Genomic DNA, 12,899 nt, shown 5'->3' with positions numbered 1-12,899 from the left:
ACATGAACTGCTAAACGACATTTGATACAGTGCCAAGTAACAGGCGTGTCAACAGAGTTAAAATCCATCGGGCAGAGGCAGCATTGGCTGTGTGACAGGCAACAACATGCATGGTGAACGGTTGCTTTTTCAAATTGAGGAAAAGTATACAGTGGGATCACAAGGGGTCGGTGGTCAGACCACTGATTTCTTGATATATATTAATTATTTAGGCTTGTGTGTACAGGGCTACATTTCAAAATTTGCAAACGACACCAAATTTTCAAGTTGTCTTTACAGTGGGGAGGATGGTGATAAACCTCAAGAGGACATAGACACGATGGTGGAATGGGCAGACAGGTGGCAGATAAAATTTCATTCACAGAGGTGTGAAGTGATTCATTTCGGTAGGAAGAACAAGGAGAGGCAATATAAAATAAAGGATACAAGTGTAAAAAGGTGCAGGAGCGGCGTAATCTGGGGCTTTATGTGCACAAATCATTGAAGATGGCGGGGCAGGCTGAGAAAGCAGTGAATAAAGCATGTGGAATCCTGGGCTTTATGAATATGGGAATAAAGTACAAAATCAACCAAGTTAGAATAAACCTGAATAAAACACTGCTTTGGACACAACTGCAGTATTATGTCCAATTCTGAGCTTTAGGAAGAATGTGAGAGTGTGGAGGAAAGATTCACGAGAGATTGGAACTTCACTTGGGCGAGGTGAAGTTGGTTTGTTATCCTTGGAAGGGGAACCGTTCTCTTGCATCTTTTCTGGACCCTCTGTCTTCACTTCCTTCCGAAATTGTAGCCATTCAGTGGCGGTGGTGTTAAAAACTTTCTTTCATGGAATGTGGGCAGGGACAGCATTTGTTGCCCTTGAAGCAAGTCCTTGCCACACCATTTCAGATGGTATTTAACAGTAGCCACATTTAAATGTGGATCTGGAGTCACATGTCAGACCAGGTAAGGACGGCAGATTTCCTTCCCGAAAGGACATTAGTGAACCAGGTGGGATTTTATGACAATCAACAATGGCTGAATTGTCGCCCTTATTGAGACTCGCTTCCAATTCCAGATTTAATAATTATTTTAAATCCCGCCAGCTGCTGTGGTGGGATTCGAACCCCTGTCCCCAGAGCATCAAGCTGGTTTTCTGGATTATTAGCCCAGTAACATTCCCACTGTGGCACCACCTCCCCCAATATATATTTTTATTTATTTGCAGCCAACAGTTGAGTATTTGTCAGTATTTTGTTCCATGTGGTTTCTATTCTGAGTTTCAGACAGTTTCTGTGCCAAGTGGACGAGATGTTTAAAGTTCATTCATTTGCCCCTTTTCCATCTCCAGGTCCGGGAAAGACACAGAGAATAATGTCCCCTCATTAAGTATCTATTGACGAGACTGAGATGGACAATTCCCACTCCCCATCTTTCCGGTGGATAATGGATGTTCTGTTACATTCAGGTTTCTCTATCATTTCATCTCTAATTTCATTGAGTTTTTTAATTTTTATCCCCGAGACCCAAACCCAGGATAACGGCCGCCATCTTTTTTCAGTAAGTTGTAGGGCGCATGCGCGGCCATCCTGTTGCGGCAACAGTGAGTGGGCGGGGCCTCACGGTCCTGTTTCCCAACAGGGTCCTTGTGCCCGGAATATCAATATTTTTTGGCTGGGGGACAGGGTTTTCAGCAGCTTTACCCACTCCCAGGCTGCAGGTGATGTTTGCAGCCTAGAGGAGTCCATGGGCCATGTAAATGTTCAGACTGAGAGGCTGCAGCCCCTATGGGACTGATTCACAGCCTTTGTTGACACTTCAGCCCCACAATCCTAATCTCTGGTTGCCCAGTGTAGGAGGGGTGGGGGAGAGGGGCTGCGGTAAGACAGCGAATCTTTTCCTGTAACTGTTCATGGGCCTGTTTAAAACAGGAATTTGTAGATCCAGGATAGGTGACACAAATGGGGGTGGTCACATTGGCTGCCGATCTCTCTTCCGTGGTCCTGTCCATGTCTGGGTGTCCCTGGAGAGGGAACATGCGGTGTCCACCGGTATGCTTGATACCTTCCACATCCAGTGGGCACCTCAGGGTACAGAGTGTCTCACAGGCACTGGAAACAACATTCTGGTTTAGTTAGGAAGGTTCCCTTTGCTTTTATTGGGACTTTGTTGCTGATTTGAACTTCTTTCTGTTTGATTGGACCATATGTTTGGGGAAAGAATGTTCCAAAGAAACTCGAACTGTCTGTTTTGAATTTCTATCCTGTACATACGATGGAGATTTTTGTAAACTCCTTTTACCGGGTACAAGAGGGAGATGATTTGCAGATAGGAAACTAAAACCAAATATCACATCAAGATCTGACAGTGTCACTCGATTCACCAGGAAACAAAAAAAACATAGAAAATAGGAGCAGGAGTAGGCCATTCGGCCCTTCGAGCCTGCTCCGCCATTCATTATGATCATGGCCGATCATCCAACTCAATTGCCTGCTCCCGCTTTCTCCCAATATCCTTTGATCCCTTTCACCCCAAGAGCTATATCTAACTCGTTCTTGAAAACATACAATGTTTTGGCCTCAACTACTTTCTGTGGTAACGAATTCCACAGGCTCACCACTCTTAGGGTGAAGAAATTTCTCCTCATCTCAGTCCTAAATGGTCTACCCTGTATCCTCAGGCCATGACCCCTGGTTCTGGACTCCCCCACCATCGAGAACACTTCTTCCTGCATCTACCCTGTCTAGTCCTGATAGAATTTTCTCGGTTTCCATGAGATCCCTCCTCATTCTTCTGAACTCCAGTGAATATAATCCTAAACGACTCAATCTCTCCTCATATGTCAGTCCCGCCATCCAGGAATCAGTCGGGTAAACCTTCGCTGCACTCCTTCTATAGCAAGAAAATCCTTCCTCAGACAAGAAGACCAAAACTGCACATGATATTCCAGGTGTGGTCTCACCAAGGCCCTGTATAATTGCAGCAAGACACCCCTGCTCCTGTACTCGAATCCTCTCACTATGAAGGCCAACATACCATTTGCCTCCTTTACCGCTTGCAGCACCTGCATGCTTACCTTCAGCAACTGGTGTATGAGGACACCCAGGTCTCGTTGCACATTCCCCTCTCTCAATTTATAACCACTCAGATAATAATCTGCCTTCCTGTTTTTGCTACCAAAGCGGATAACCTCACATTTTCCACATTATACTGCATCTGCCATGCATCTGCCCACTCACTCAGATTGTTCAAATCACACTGAAGCATCTCTGCATCCTCCTCACAGCTCACCCGCCCACCCAGCTTTGTGTCAGCTACAAATTTGGAGAAATTACATTTAATTCCCTCACCAAAATCATTAATATATATTGTGAAAGCTGGGTTCCCAGCACAGATCCCTGCGGTACCCCACTAGTAACTGCCTGCCATTCGGAAAAAGACCCGTTTATTCCTACTCTTTGTTTCCTGTCTGCCAATCAGTTTTCTATCCATCTCAATACACCATCCCCAATCCCATGTGCTCTAATTTTACACGCTAATCTCTTATGTGGGATTTTGTCGAAAGCTATCTGAAAGTCCAAATAAACAACATCCACTGGCTCCCCCTCATCAACTCTACGAGTTACATCGTCGAAAAATTCCAGTAGATTTGTCAAGCATGATTTCCCATTCATAAATCCATGTGGACTCTGTCCCATTCTGCCACTGTTTTCCAAGTGTTCAGCTATTAAATCTTTTATAATGGACTCTAGAATTTTCCCTACGACCGACATCAGGCTGACTGGTCTATAATTCCCGACATTGGACTGAATAACATTGATCTTTGACTGTGGAAGGAGAAATATTTGTCTGTTCTGTCTGTGGGAAAAGATTTCAAACATCAGTGTGACTGGAAAAGCACCGAGACACACATACACCCGAGTTAAAGTGCTCCAGTGAACTGACTGTAGAAGGAGCTTTAACCTGTTACACCAACTGAAAAAAAACATTTCATCATTCACAGCAGGGGGAAGTGTTCTGTCTGTGGACAAGGATTCAACTGATCGTCCAACATGGAGAGACATGCGTCACCGACACCATGGAGAGACCACGGAAATGTGGGGACTGTGGGTTAGGATTCAGATCCCCATCTGAGCTGGAAACTCATCAGCGCACTCACACTGGGGAGAGGCCGTTCACCTGCACTGACTGTGGGAAGGGATTCACTCAGATAAGTACCCTCACTTCACATCAACTTGTTCACTCTGACAAGAGACCTTTTAAATGTTCTGACTGTGAAAATTGCTTTAATAGCAGAAAGATTCTGCTGACATATCAGCGAGTTCACGCTGGGCAGAAACCATTCAACTGCTCCAAGTGTGGGAAGAGACTGACTCAACTAACCCAGCTCACTTCACATCAACGTGTTCACTCTGAAAAGAGACCTTTTAAATATGCCGACTGTGTGAAAAGCTATAAAAGCAAAATGGATCTGCTGACACACCAGCGAGTTCACACTGGAGAAAGGCCATTGACCTGGTCCGTGTGTGGGAAGGGATTCATTCACCCATCCCTCCGGCTGAAACATCAGCGAGTTCACACTGGAGAGAGACTGTTCACCTGCTCCGTGTGTGGGAAGGGATTCAGTCAGTCATCCACCCTGCAGACACACCATTGTAACCACAAGTGATTCCCAGGGTTGGACTCTGCTGTTATTGCTGCTGTTAATCATATCCAGGACTGAACCATGCTGTTTCCGACAGTTGGGGTTTGTTTCTGCTGATGTTAATAATCCCTGTAACTGAGCTGGAGTTTAAAATTTTAGATAAAGGTTAAATAAATCAGCTTTGTGTCAGACATTGTCGACATATTAGTCGAGGCATTGAACGTAAGAGCAGGGACGTTATGATGGAGCAGTATAAAGCATTAGTTAGGCCACATTTGGAGTATTCTGTGCAGTTCTGTTTGCCACACTACAGGAAGGACTTGAATGCACTGGAGAGGGTGCAGAGGAGATTCACTCAGGATGTTCCCTGGGCTGGAGCATTTCAGCTATGAAGAGAGACTAGATAGGCTGGGATTGTTTTCCTCAGAGCAGAGAAGGCTGAGGGGGGACCTGATAGAGGTGCACAAAATTATGAGGGGCATAGATAGGGTGGACAGGAAGACATTTTTCTCTTTAGTGGAGGGGTCAATACTGAGGGGGTATAGATTTAAGGTAAGGGGCAGAAGGTTTAGAGGGGATTTGAGGATTTTCTTTTCACCCAGAGGGTGGGGGCTATCTGGAACCAGCCAGCAAAGCTTACATCCCATGAATGAATTTTAAAAGAAAGACAACGCTTTCATCCCAGAAATCAACTGAGTGAACCTTCCCTGAAATGCTTCTAATACAACTCTATCCATCTCAAGATTATCCCATAACTATGTTATCATAAGGTGCGAATGGTATGAGCTGGAACTTGGTCTTTGTTATTTTTCAATCCATTTGCTAACAGAATCTCCCCCTTCCTTCCCCAGATTCGGACAATGATTAACTAAGACTTGGTCTCTAATGACGGCCTTAAAAGTGGATAAATCCCCAGGCCCAGGTGAAATGTGGAACTCAGTGCCTGAGGGGGTGGTAGAGGCAGGAACCCTCACAACATTTAAGAAGTATTTAGATGAACACTTGAAACACCACAGCTTACAGGGCTACGGGCCAAGTGCTGGAAAATGGATGAGAGGAGATGGGGTTTGATGATGACCACTGCAAGAATTCACCAAGGCTCCTTCAACAGCACCGTCCAAACCCATGACCACTACCATCTAGAAGGATAAGGGCAGCAGATAGATGGGAACACCACCACCTGGAAATTCCCCTCCAAGTTGCTCACCATCCTGATATGGAAACATTTCTTCACTGTCGTTGGGTCAAAATCCTGGAACTCCCTTCCTAACAGCACTGTGGGTAAACCTACACCACATGGACTGCAGTGGTTCAAGAAAGCAGCTCACCACCACTTTCTCAAGCGCAACTAGGGATGGGCAATAAATGCTAGCCCAGCCAGCGAAGCCCATATCCCATGAATGAATAAAAAAAACAGAACATGAGTGATTATTGTGGCCAGTAGAATGAAACAATGTTTTAAATTGTCAAGACATTAACACATATTCCATATAAAAATTGTCTCTCAAACATTCAGGAAAGAATTAAACACATTGAACATATCAAAGTGAGTTGAATTAATTTGAAGAAGGAAATAGAATCTGGATTTAGAAAATATCCATGAAGTGGGTGCAGGTGAACAGAGCTGGAGAATCTTTAAAGTCTGTGCATGAACTTTTGTTTGAACTAGATGTAATTACAACATGTCAATAATTTAGAATTGTGTAAGCTGATCAGCTGATAGGGAGGATGAATATAAGTCGATAGTTATCACATTTTAGTGGAAAAGATTTGACATTTATTCTTCGTGGCGGCTAAATGGTTTGTGTTGCTGATTCTGATCATTCTAGTAGCTTTAGTATGTTATCTAAGGTTTGTCATCAAGAAATTAGGAAAACAAGCTCGGAGCTTAGAAATAGTGAAGTTAGTCAGAAATCAGTTGTGAGAAGTCAATAAGGATATTCCCTTCTCAAGGTGGGGAGATCTGTGAGAAATCACTGTCTAATTAACCTTATGAAATCTTCAGAAATTTATTGAACATTACAAGAATAGCTCTCTCTCTCTCTCTCTCCCTTGTTTAGGAAGAAAGATTCCTGGCTTGATAAACATAGGACAATGTATCCCTATGATAACTCATAGGGATGGTCTCAGTAGTTACAGGATGGAATTTGTAGTAGTGATTGAAGACAATGGCTTTGGTATTTCCAATTTTTAATTGAGGAAATTTCTGCTCATCCAGTATTGGGTGTGGGATAAGCACTTTGATACAGTACCAGGGGAGAGAGAGAAAAAACTGTGAATAATATCAGCTGACATGGAGAAGTTGGGTGATCAGTAGTTCAGTGAGAGTGGGGTCAGTACAGCAGAAAGTGGGTCTCTTGGACAAGATGAGCAGTGAGAGGGCATGAGGGAGATGGGAGAGAAACTGGAGAAAGATGTGAGTTCAGGGTTCAGACAAGGGGGAATTTTAAAGGCAGTTTGTCCCGGTGGGTTAGTGGAAGGGAGGGAAGCAGCAGAGGCAGCTGATCGGATTGTCTCAATCTTAGTGACAAGGAAGCTCCATGGGCAGAATTTTGCCCTTGGTGTGCAGGCTCGGCGGGGGCGAGTGGGGCGGTCAGGAAGCTGACCGCTGCCTGCAATCAGGCCCGGAAGGCAATTTCATGCTGGAGGCCAATTAAGGCCTGCGCTGCGTGAAACGTGAGCAGCAGTGCTCAGCGCTGCCTGTGCGGGCGGGGGGAGGAGTGCGAGCTGGGCGAGTGTGACCTTTGTACATGCACGCGAGAGCGAGCTACATAATCTCCCTGAGGCAGAGAGCTGTCTCAGGGAGAGGGATTGATTTGAAAAAGAAATTAAAGATTTTATACATGTTATGAAACATGTCCCCTCATGTCACTCTGTCACATGAGCAGGGACACGTTTTTAATTAATAAGATAAAAGCAAAATACTGCAGAGCAGTACTTCTTCAAGGTCGGCATTCCTGGAAGAGAAGTGGCAGTGAATTAAATACGATAAAAGCAAAATACTGCAAAATACTTTTGTAAAGAAGCAAAACTCGGTTTGTCTCTCCAGAGAGGCTGTCAGATGTGCTAAGTTTTTCCAGCATTTTCTGTTTGTGTTTCATGTTTTTAATTCAAGTGTAAAATTTGATTTGTTTCAGGCGACCTCGTCCCGCCCGTGGATGAGGTTTCCTGAAAAAGGTAAAGGCCACTTGGCCTTTTCGCCCGCCCGTCAACCATTAGGTTCGATGGGCAGCGTAAATTTGAATTTAATTAACTTCTTAGTGGCCTTACAGGCTTCTTAATTGTCGGCGAAATATTGCAGGACTGCGCAATGACGTCGGGACGCTCACCCACCCAGCGTAATTTTCTGCCCCATGAGCTCCTCACACTTGTTGTTGGAGGTGAGGATGGAGGAGACGGGGGTGAGGAAGAGCCCTTCGAAAGGAACTAACTTGTGTTTGAGAGATTAAAAATTGATACACACTGAGTTTAACACAAAGCTTATTTATTTGACTTTTATCCAGAATATTACTCCCGATAACTGACCTGGAGTTTCTTAACATCAGCAGAAAGAGACCCCCATGAACATGGTTCAGTCCTGGATGTGATTAACAGCAAAATCCAATCACTGTATTTACTTGTGAACTTGCTGGTGTCTCTACAGATGGTATAAGCGAGTGAATCCCTTCCCACACCCGGAGCAGATGAACGGCCTCTCCCCAGTGTGAACCCGCTGGTGTATCAGCAGATGGGATGACTGAGTGAATCCCTTTCCACACTTGGAGCATATGAACGGTCTCTCCCCAGTGTGAATTCGCTGGTGTACAGTGAGTTGAGATGATCGCCTGAACCCAGTCCCACAGTGAGAGCACCTGAACGGTCTCTCGTCAGTGTGAACACGTTGATGACGAAGCAGCTCCCCAGAACTTTTATAGCACTTCCCACAGTCTGAGCATTTAAAAGGTCTCACGTCAGAGTGAACACGTTGATGGGACATCAGATTCCCAGGACTTTTATAGCATTTCCCACAGTATGGACATTGAAAAGGCCTCTCCCCAGTGTGAACTCGCTGGTGCATCAGTAGGTTGGATGAAGTAGTGAAACGCTTCCCACACTGGGAGCAGGTGAATGGTCTCTCCCCAGTGTGAATTCGCTGGTGTACAGTGAGATGAGATGAACGTCTGAATCCAGTCCCACAGTGAGAGCACCTGAACGGTCTCTCGTCAGTGTGAACATGTTGATGACGCATCAGTTCCCCAGAACTTTTACAGCACTTCCCACAGTCTGAGCATTTAAAAGGTCTCTTGTCAGTGTGAACTCGCTGGTGGGTCTTCAGGCTGGATGACTGACTGAATCCTTTCCCACACTCGGAGCTGGTGAACGGCCTCTCCCCGGTGTGAGTGCACCGATGAGTTTCCAGCTCAAATGGGTATCTGAATTCCTTTCCACAATCCTCACATTTCCTTGGTATCTCTCCACTGTGAATGGTGCCTTTTCCTTCCATGTTCAAAATCCGATGATATTCAGTTTACGATAAATTGTGCGACTCCGTCAGGTCCTGATGTGATGTTTGATTTCAGTTTCCCGACTGCAAATCCTCCCCTTCTAATACCCTGTGAAATTGATTTAAAACAGAAAAAAGGGAGTGAGAGAGAACCCACAAAAACACAAAGGCAGGTTGTGAAATGGAGCTGAATGAATCTGGGAATTTGTGGGGCTGGCACAGGGAAAAAGTGACCATGAAAACTTCTGGATTGTCATAAAAACCCAACTGGTTCACTAATGTCCTTCAGGGAAGGGAACCTGCCACCCAGTCTGGGTCTACACAAGGCTCTGGCCTACAAGGAAGCAGAGGGAGAGAGAGGTGGGAGAGGCAGGGGGTGAAGGGATATCTACAACACAACAAGAACTATGACAAAGTCTCCAGAAATCTCAACCTCCACCACCTAAAGGACCAGGGTAGCAGGTGTATGTGAACACCATCACCTCCAAGATCCTGTCCTAGTCACACACTATCCTGACTTGTCTGGATGAACAGAAATTTCCTCCATTTCAATATTAGGAAGACTGAAGTCATTGTCTTCAGTCCCCGCTACAAACTCCACTCCCTGACCACCGGCTCCATCCTTCTCCCTGACAACTGAGGCTGAACCAGGCTGTTCATAGGGACATAGGAGCAGGAGTAGGCCATTCAGCCCTTTGAGCCTGCTCCAACATTCAATCTGATCAAAATATTTTTCCCACACTATCCGCATATCCCTGTATGTAATTGCTCAATCTGTCATCCATTCCTTTGTTCCCTCTAGACGTAACTATCCTAACGCACTCCCAGCTGGCCTCCCACATTCAGCCTCCCTGTAATCCAAAACTCTGCTCACTTGCACCAAGTCTTATTCACCCCTGTACTCACTGACTTACAAGAGCTCTGGGTTAAGGAGAACCTCAATTTCAAATTTCTCATTCTTGTTTTCAAATCCCTCCATGGTCTCTCCCTCCCTACCTCTGTAATCTCCTCCAGCCTCACAGCCCTTCGAGATATATTTGCTTCTCTAATTCCGACCTGCTCAGCATTCCTGATTTTAACTGCTCCACCTTTTGTGTCTCCCCCAGCAGCTGCCAAGGCCACAAGCTCTGGAATTTCCCGCCTAAACTTCTCCACCTCACTTTCCTCCTTAAAACCTACCTCTTTGAGTAAAACTTTGTTCATCTGCCCTGATATCTCTTCATGTGGCTCAGTGTCAAATGTTGTTTTCTAACACTCCTGTACATTTAATTACACAATAGAATGAATTAATTACCATTTCAGGTTGGGCAGAATTTGATGGTTAACATAGGCGCCAAAGTGAATGAGAAATGGACTACAGCTCAGGAAAAAACAATTCCTCAAAGGTACTGTGGGAAGATAAAGCTGGTGAGCCAGCAGCACATGGTCAGGGGATGGGCAGCAGTGGAAACCTCATTTAGACACCGTTGACAGAAGGAACATTAAAATCCTAAACATAATTAAAATACACTCATAATTAGAGACAGAGAAAGTTAGACAATGGCAGAGAGGTGATCAGGAAGGGCAGAGGTGAAACAGAGCAATAGATGGACATGGATTCAGATCCACAGTAAAGGACTCGCACCAGTCCCAGAGACATGAAACCTCTCACAGATAACAGAGCACAGCACTAAAAGCTCTAAACTGTGGATGAATAGTCAAGAATACTCAACTCTGAAACAATTTCAGTTTTTAAATATAAACTCTCCTGCTGGAGCCTGCAGCTGGAAAGATATCAGAAGCACTGGAGTCAGAGAAAAATCTCCCAGTTGAGGAAATATCCAGGGAGCGGGATGATGTCACGGTGTAATTGTCGATGTGCGATGATGTCACAGTGTAATTGTCGATGTGTGATGATGTCACAGACATGGACACAGAACATCTGGGTCTGTGCAAACCAGTGATCACCACACATTATGAAGGATGGGAGGGTCCTTGAGAGGGTGCAGAGGAGATTTACCAGATTGGGTCGAGGGATGAGGGATTTTAGTTGTAAGGTTAGTTTGGAGAAACTGGTGTTGTTCTCCTTGGAGCAAAGTAGGTTGAGGGGAGATTTTATGGAGGTGCATAAGTTTATGTTAGGTTGAGATAAGGTAGATAAAGATGTTCACATTAGTTGATCATAAAAGAATTACAGACACAGGTTTAAGATTTGAGGCAAGATCAACGAGGAAAGGAATTTACAGAGTGAGTGGTTGAATGAGCTGGAACACAATGCTTACAGTCAGAGGCCAATAATATTCAGATCCTGATGAATCGAGCGACACTGTTAGATCTTGATGTGATGTTTGGTTTGAGCTTTCCGTTTGCAAATCCTTCCCATTTTACATCCTGTAAAAAGAGTATTAAAAAAATCCATCACTGTCAGCCCAGGATAGAAATTGCGAAGAGACAGACATTGGTTTGAGTTTACTGTATGTAAATCCTCTCCTTCTAACCCCCTGTAAATGGAGTTTCCAAAAACCATCCCTGTCAGTCCAGGATAGAAATTCACAACATTGTCTCCTCCTGCTCGCTGGACCAGTATGGCCGCGCATGCGCCCTGCTGCACAGCCGCTCCCCCGGGCCGAGCAGAGGGATATTCAGCTATTTCCGGTCTGTTTGCTGCAAATGCGGGACTGGTAGTTTCCTATTAAGCGTCTGGGGCCTGTACCAAGAAGCCTTATGAAGCCTCCTTGCGCACTCCGCTGGCTCCATTCCTCCCGCTCACCCACCCACAACTCTGTTATTCTGCTGCAGTCGCCGTTTTTTCACCCACTCGCTGCCGCTCTGCTCACAGGATAGCACTGCGCATGCTCAGACAGGAATCCACAATGCGCAGGTGCCAACCACACCCGCAATGCGCATGCTTATCTCTCTGGGGCTCTGGATAGAGCACATTCTCTCCCGCTGTGAATGCTAGGTGACAGATCCGCCATTATAAGCCGATACTGTTGCATATAAAATTATTTTTGATGATCCGATGATGACTAAAGATTTAGGGTCAAGATATAAAATTATTAAATCAATTGAGGCAATAAAGTACACACGCCTCTACCATACTCCTGACCTGGGTGTAATTAACAGCAGAACAAACCCCTACAGTTAGATGTCAATTCACTTGATTCTTAGCAGGTGAGGTGAAGAAGTTATTTTTCTTTCCACACACTGAACATTTAAACTCCGTCTTGCCAGTAAGAATGTGCCTATTGCGGATTAAATCTTTTGAACTTTTAAAGCCTCTGGTGACTGGTGGCCAAACTTTGCACACATGAACTACCAGAATTTTCTCCATCAGATGTGACTGCTGCTGTGTCAACTCATCAGATGATCGAGTGAATCATTTCCACATTCAGCTGGTGAATGATGTTTTCAGTGTGTGACTTTACCCAGGAGTGTGAAGCTCAGACTTGGATCTCAAATCCTTCTTGAAATGAGTTCTACATTCTCATCCAAGGAAAAGATGCTGTAAATCTGAAATAAAAACAGGACATTTTGGAATTCGAAACAGGCCTGGTAGCGTCAGTGGAGAGACACATATTTTTCCTTTCAGGCCTGTGACTTTTCAGCAGAACTGTACTGAGTCAGTGCACAGACCTGAAAACATAACTCTGACTCTCAATCCAATGAAATTTCCAGATATGCCAAGTACTTCTATCATTTTCAGCCTTTCTTTCTGGTCAAAGACGTTGCTTCTGAAATGGACATTGGATTTATTGGTGACTAAGTTATATTGATTCTTGTCTGTCTGAAAGTGGAAACATCTTCCAAACA

General features: G+C 44.8%; 1 protein-coding gene across 1 annotated transcript in view; it reads right to left on the bottom strand.

Moving 5' to 3' along the window:
* Nucleotides 1-12,899, bottom strand: part of LOC144697994 (uncharacterized) — a 373,983-nt gene that overhangs the window by 263,263 nt on the left and 97,821 nt on the right. The window contains exons 4-6 of the mRNA XM_078569944.1: nt 8,653-8,933; nt 8,406-8,568; nt 1,683-1,713 (exon numbers count right to left, since the gene is read on the bottom strand). Coding sequence (XP_078426070.1) covers nt 1,683-1,713; nt 8,406-8,568; nt 8,653-8,933 — 475 coding nt within the window. The remainder of the gene's footprint in view (nt 1-1,682; nt 1,714-8,405; nt 8,569-8,652; nt 8,934-12,899) is intronic.

This window comes from Cetorhinus maximus, chromosome 23, assembly GCF_964194155.1.
Source record: "Cetorhinus maximus chromosome 23, sCetMax3.hap1.1, whole genome shotgun sequence".
NCBI classification, from domain to species: Eukaryota; Metazoa; Chordata; class Chondrichthyes; order Lamniformes; family Cetorhinidae; genus Cetorhinus; species Cetorhinus maximus.
Note: the sequence above shows the minus strand (reverse complement) of the source record. Positions and strands in the feature narration are given on the sequence as shown.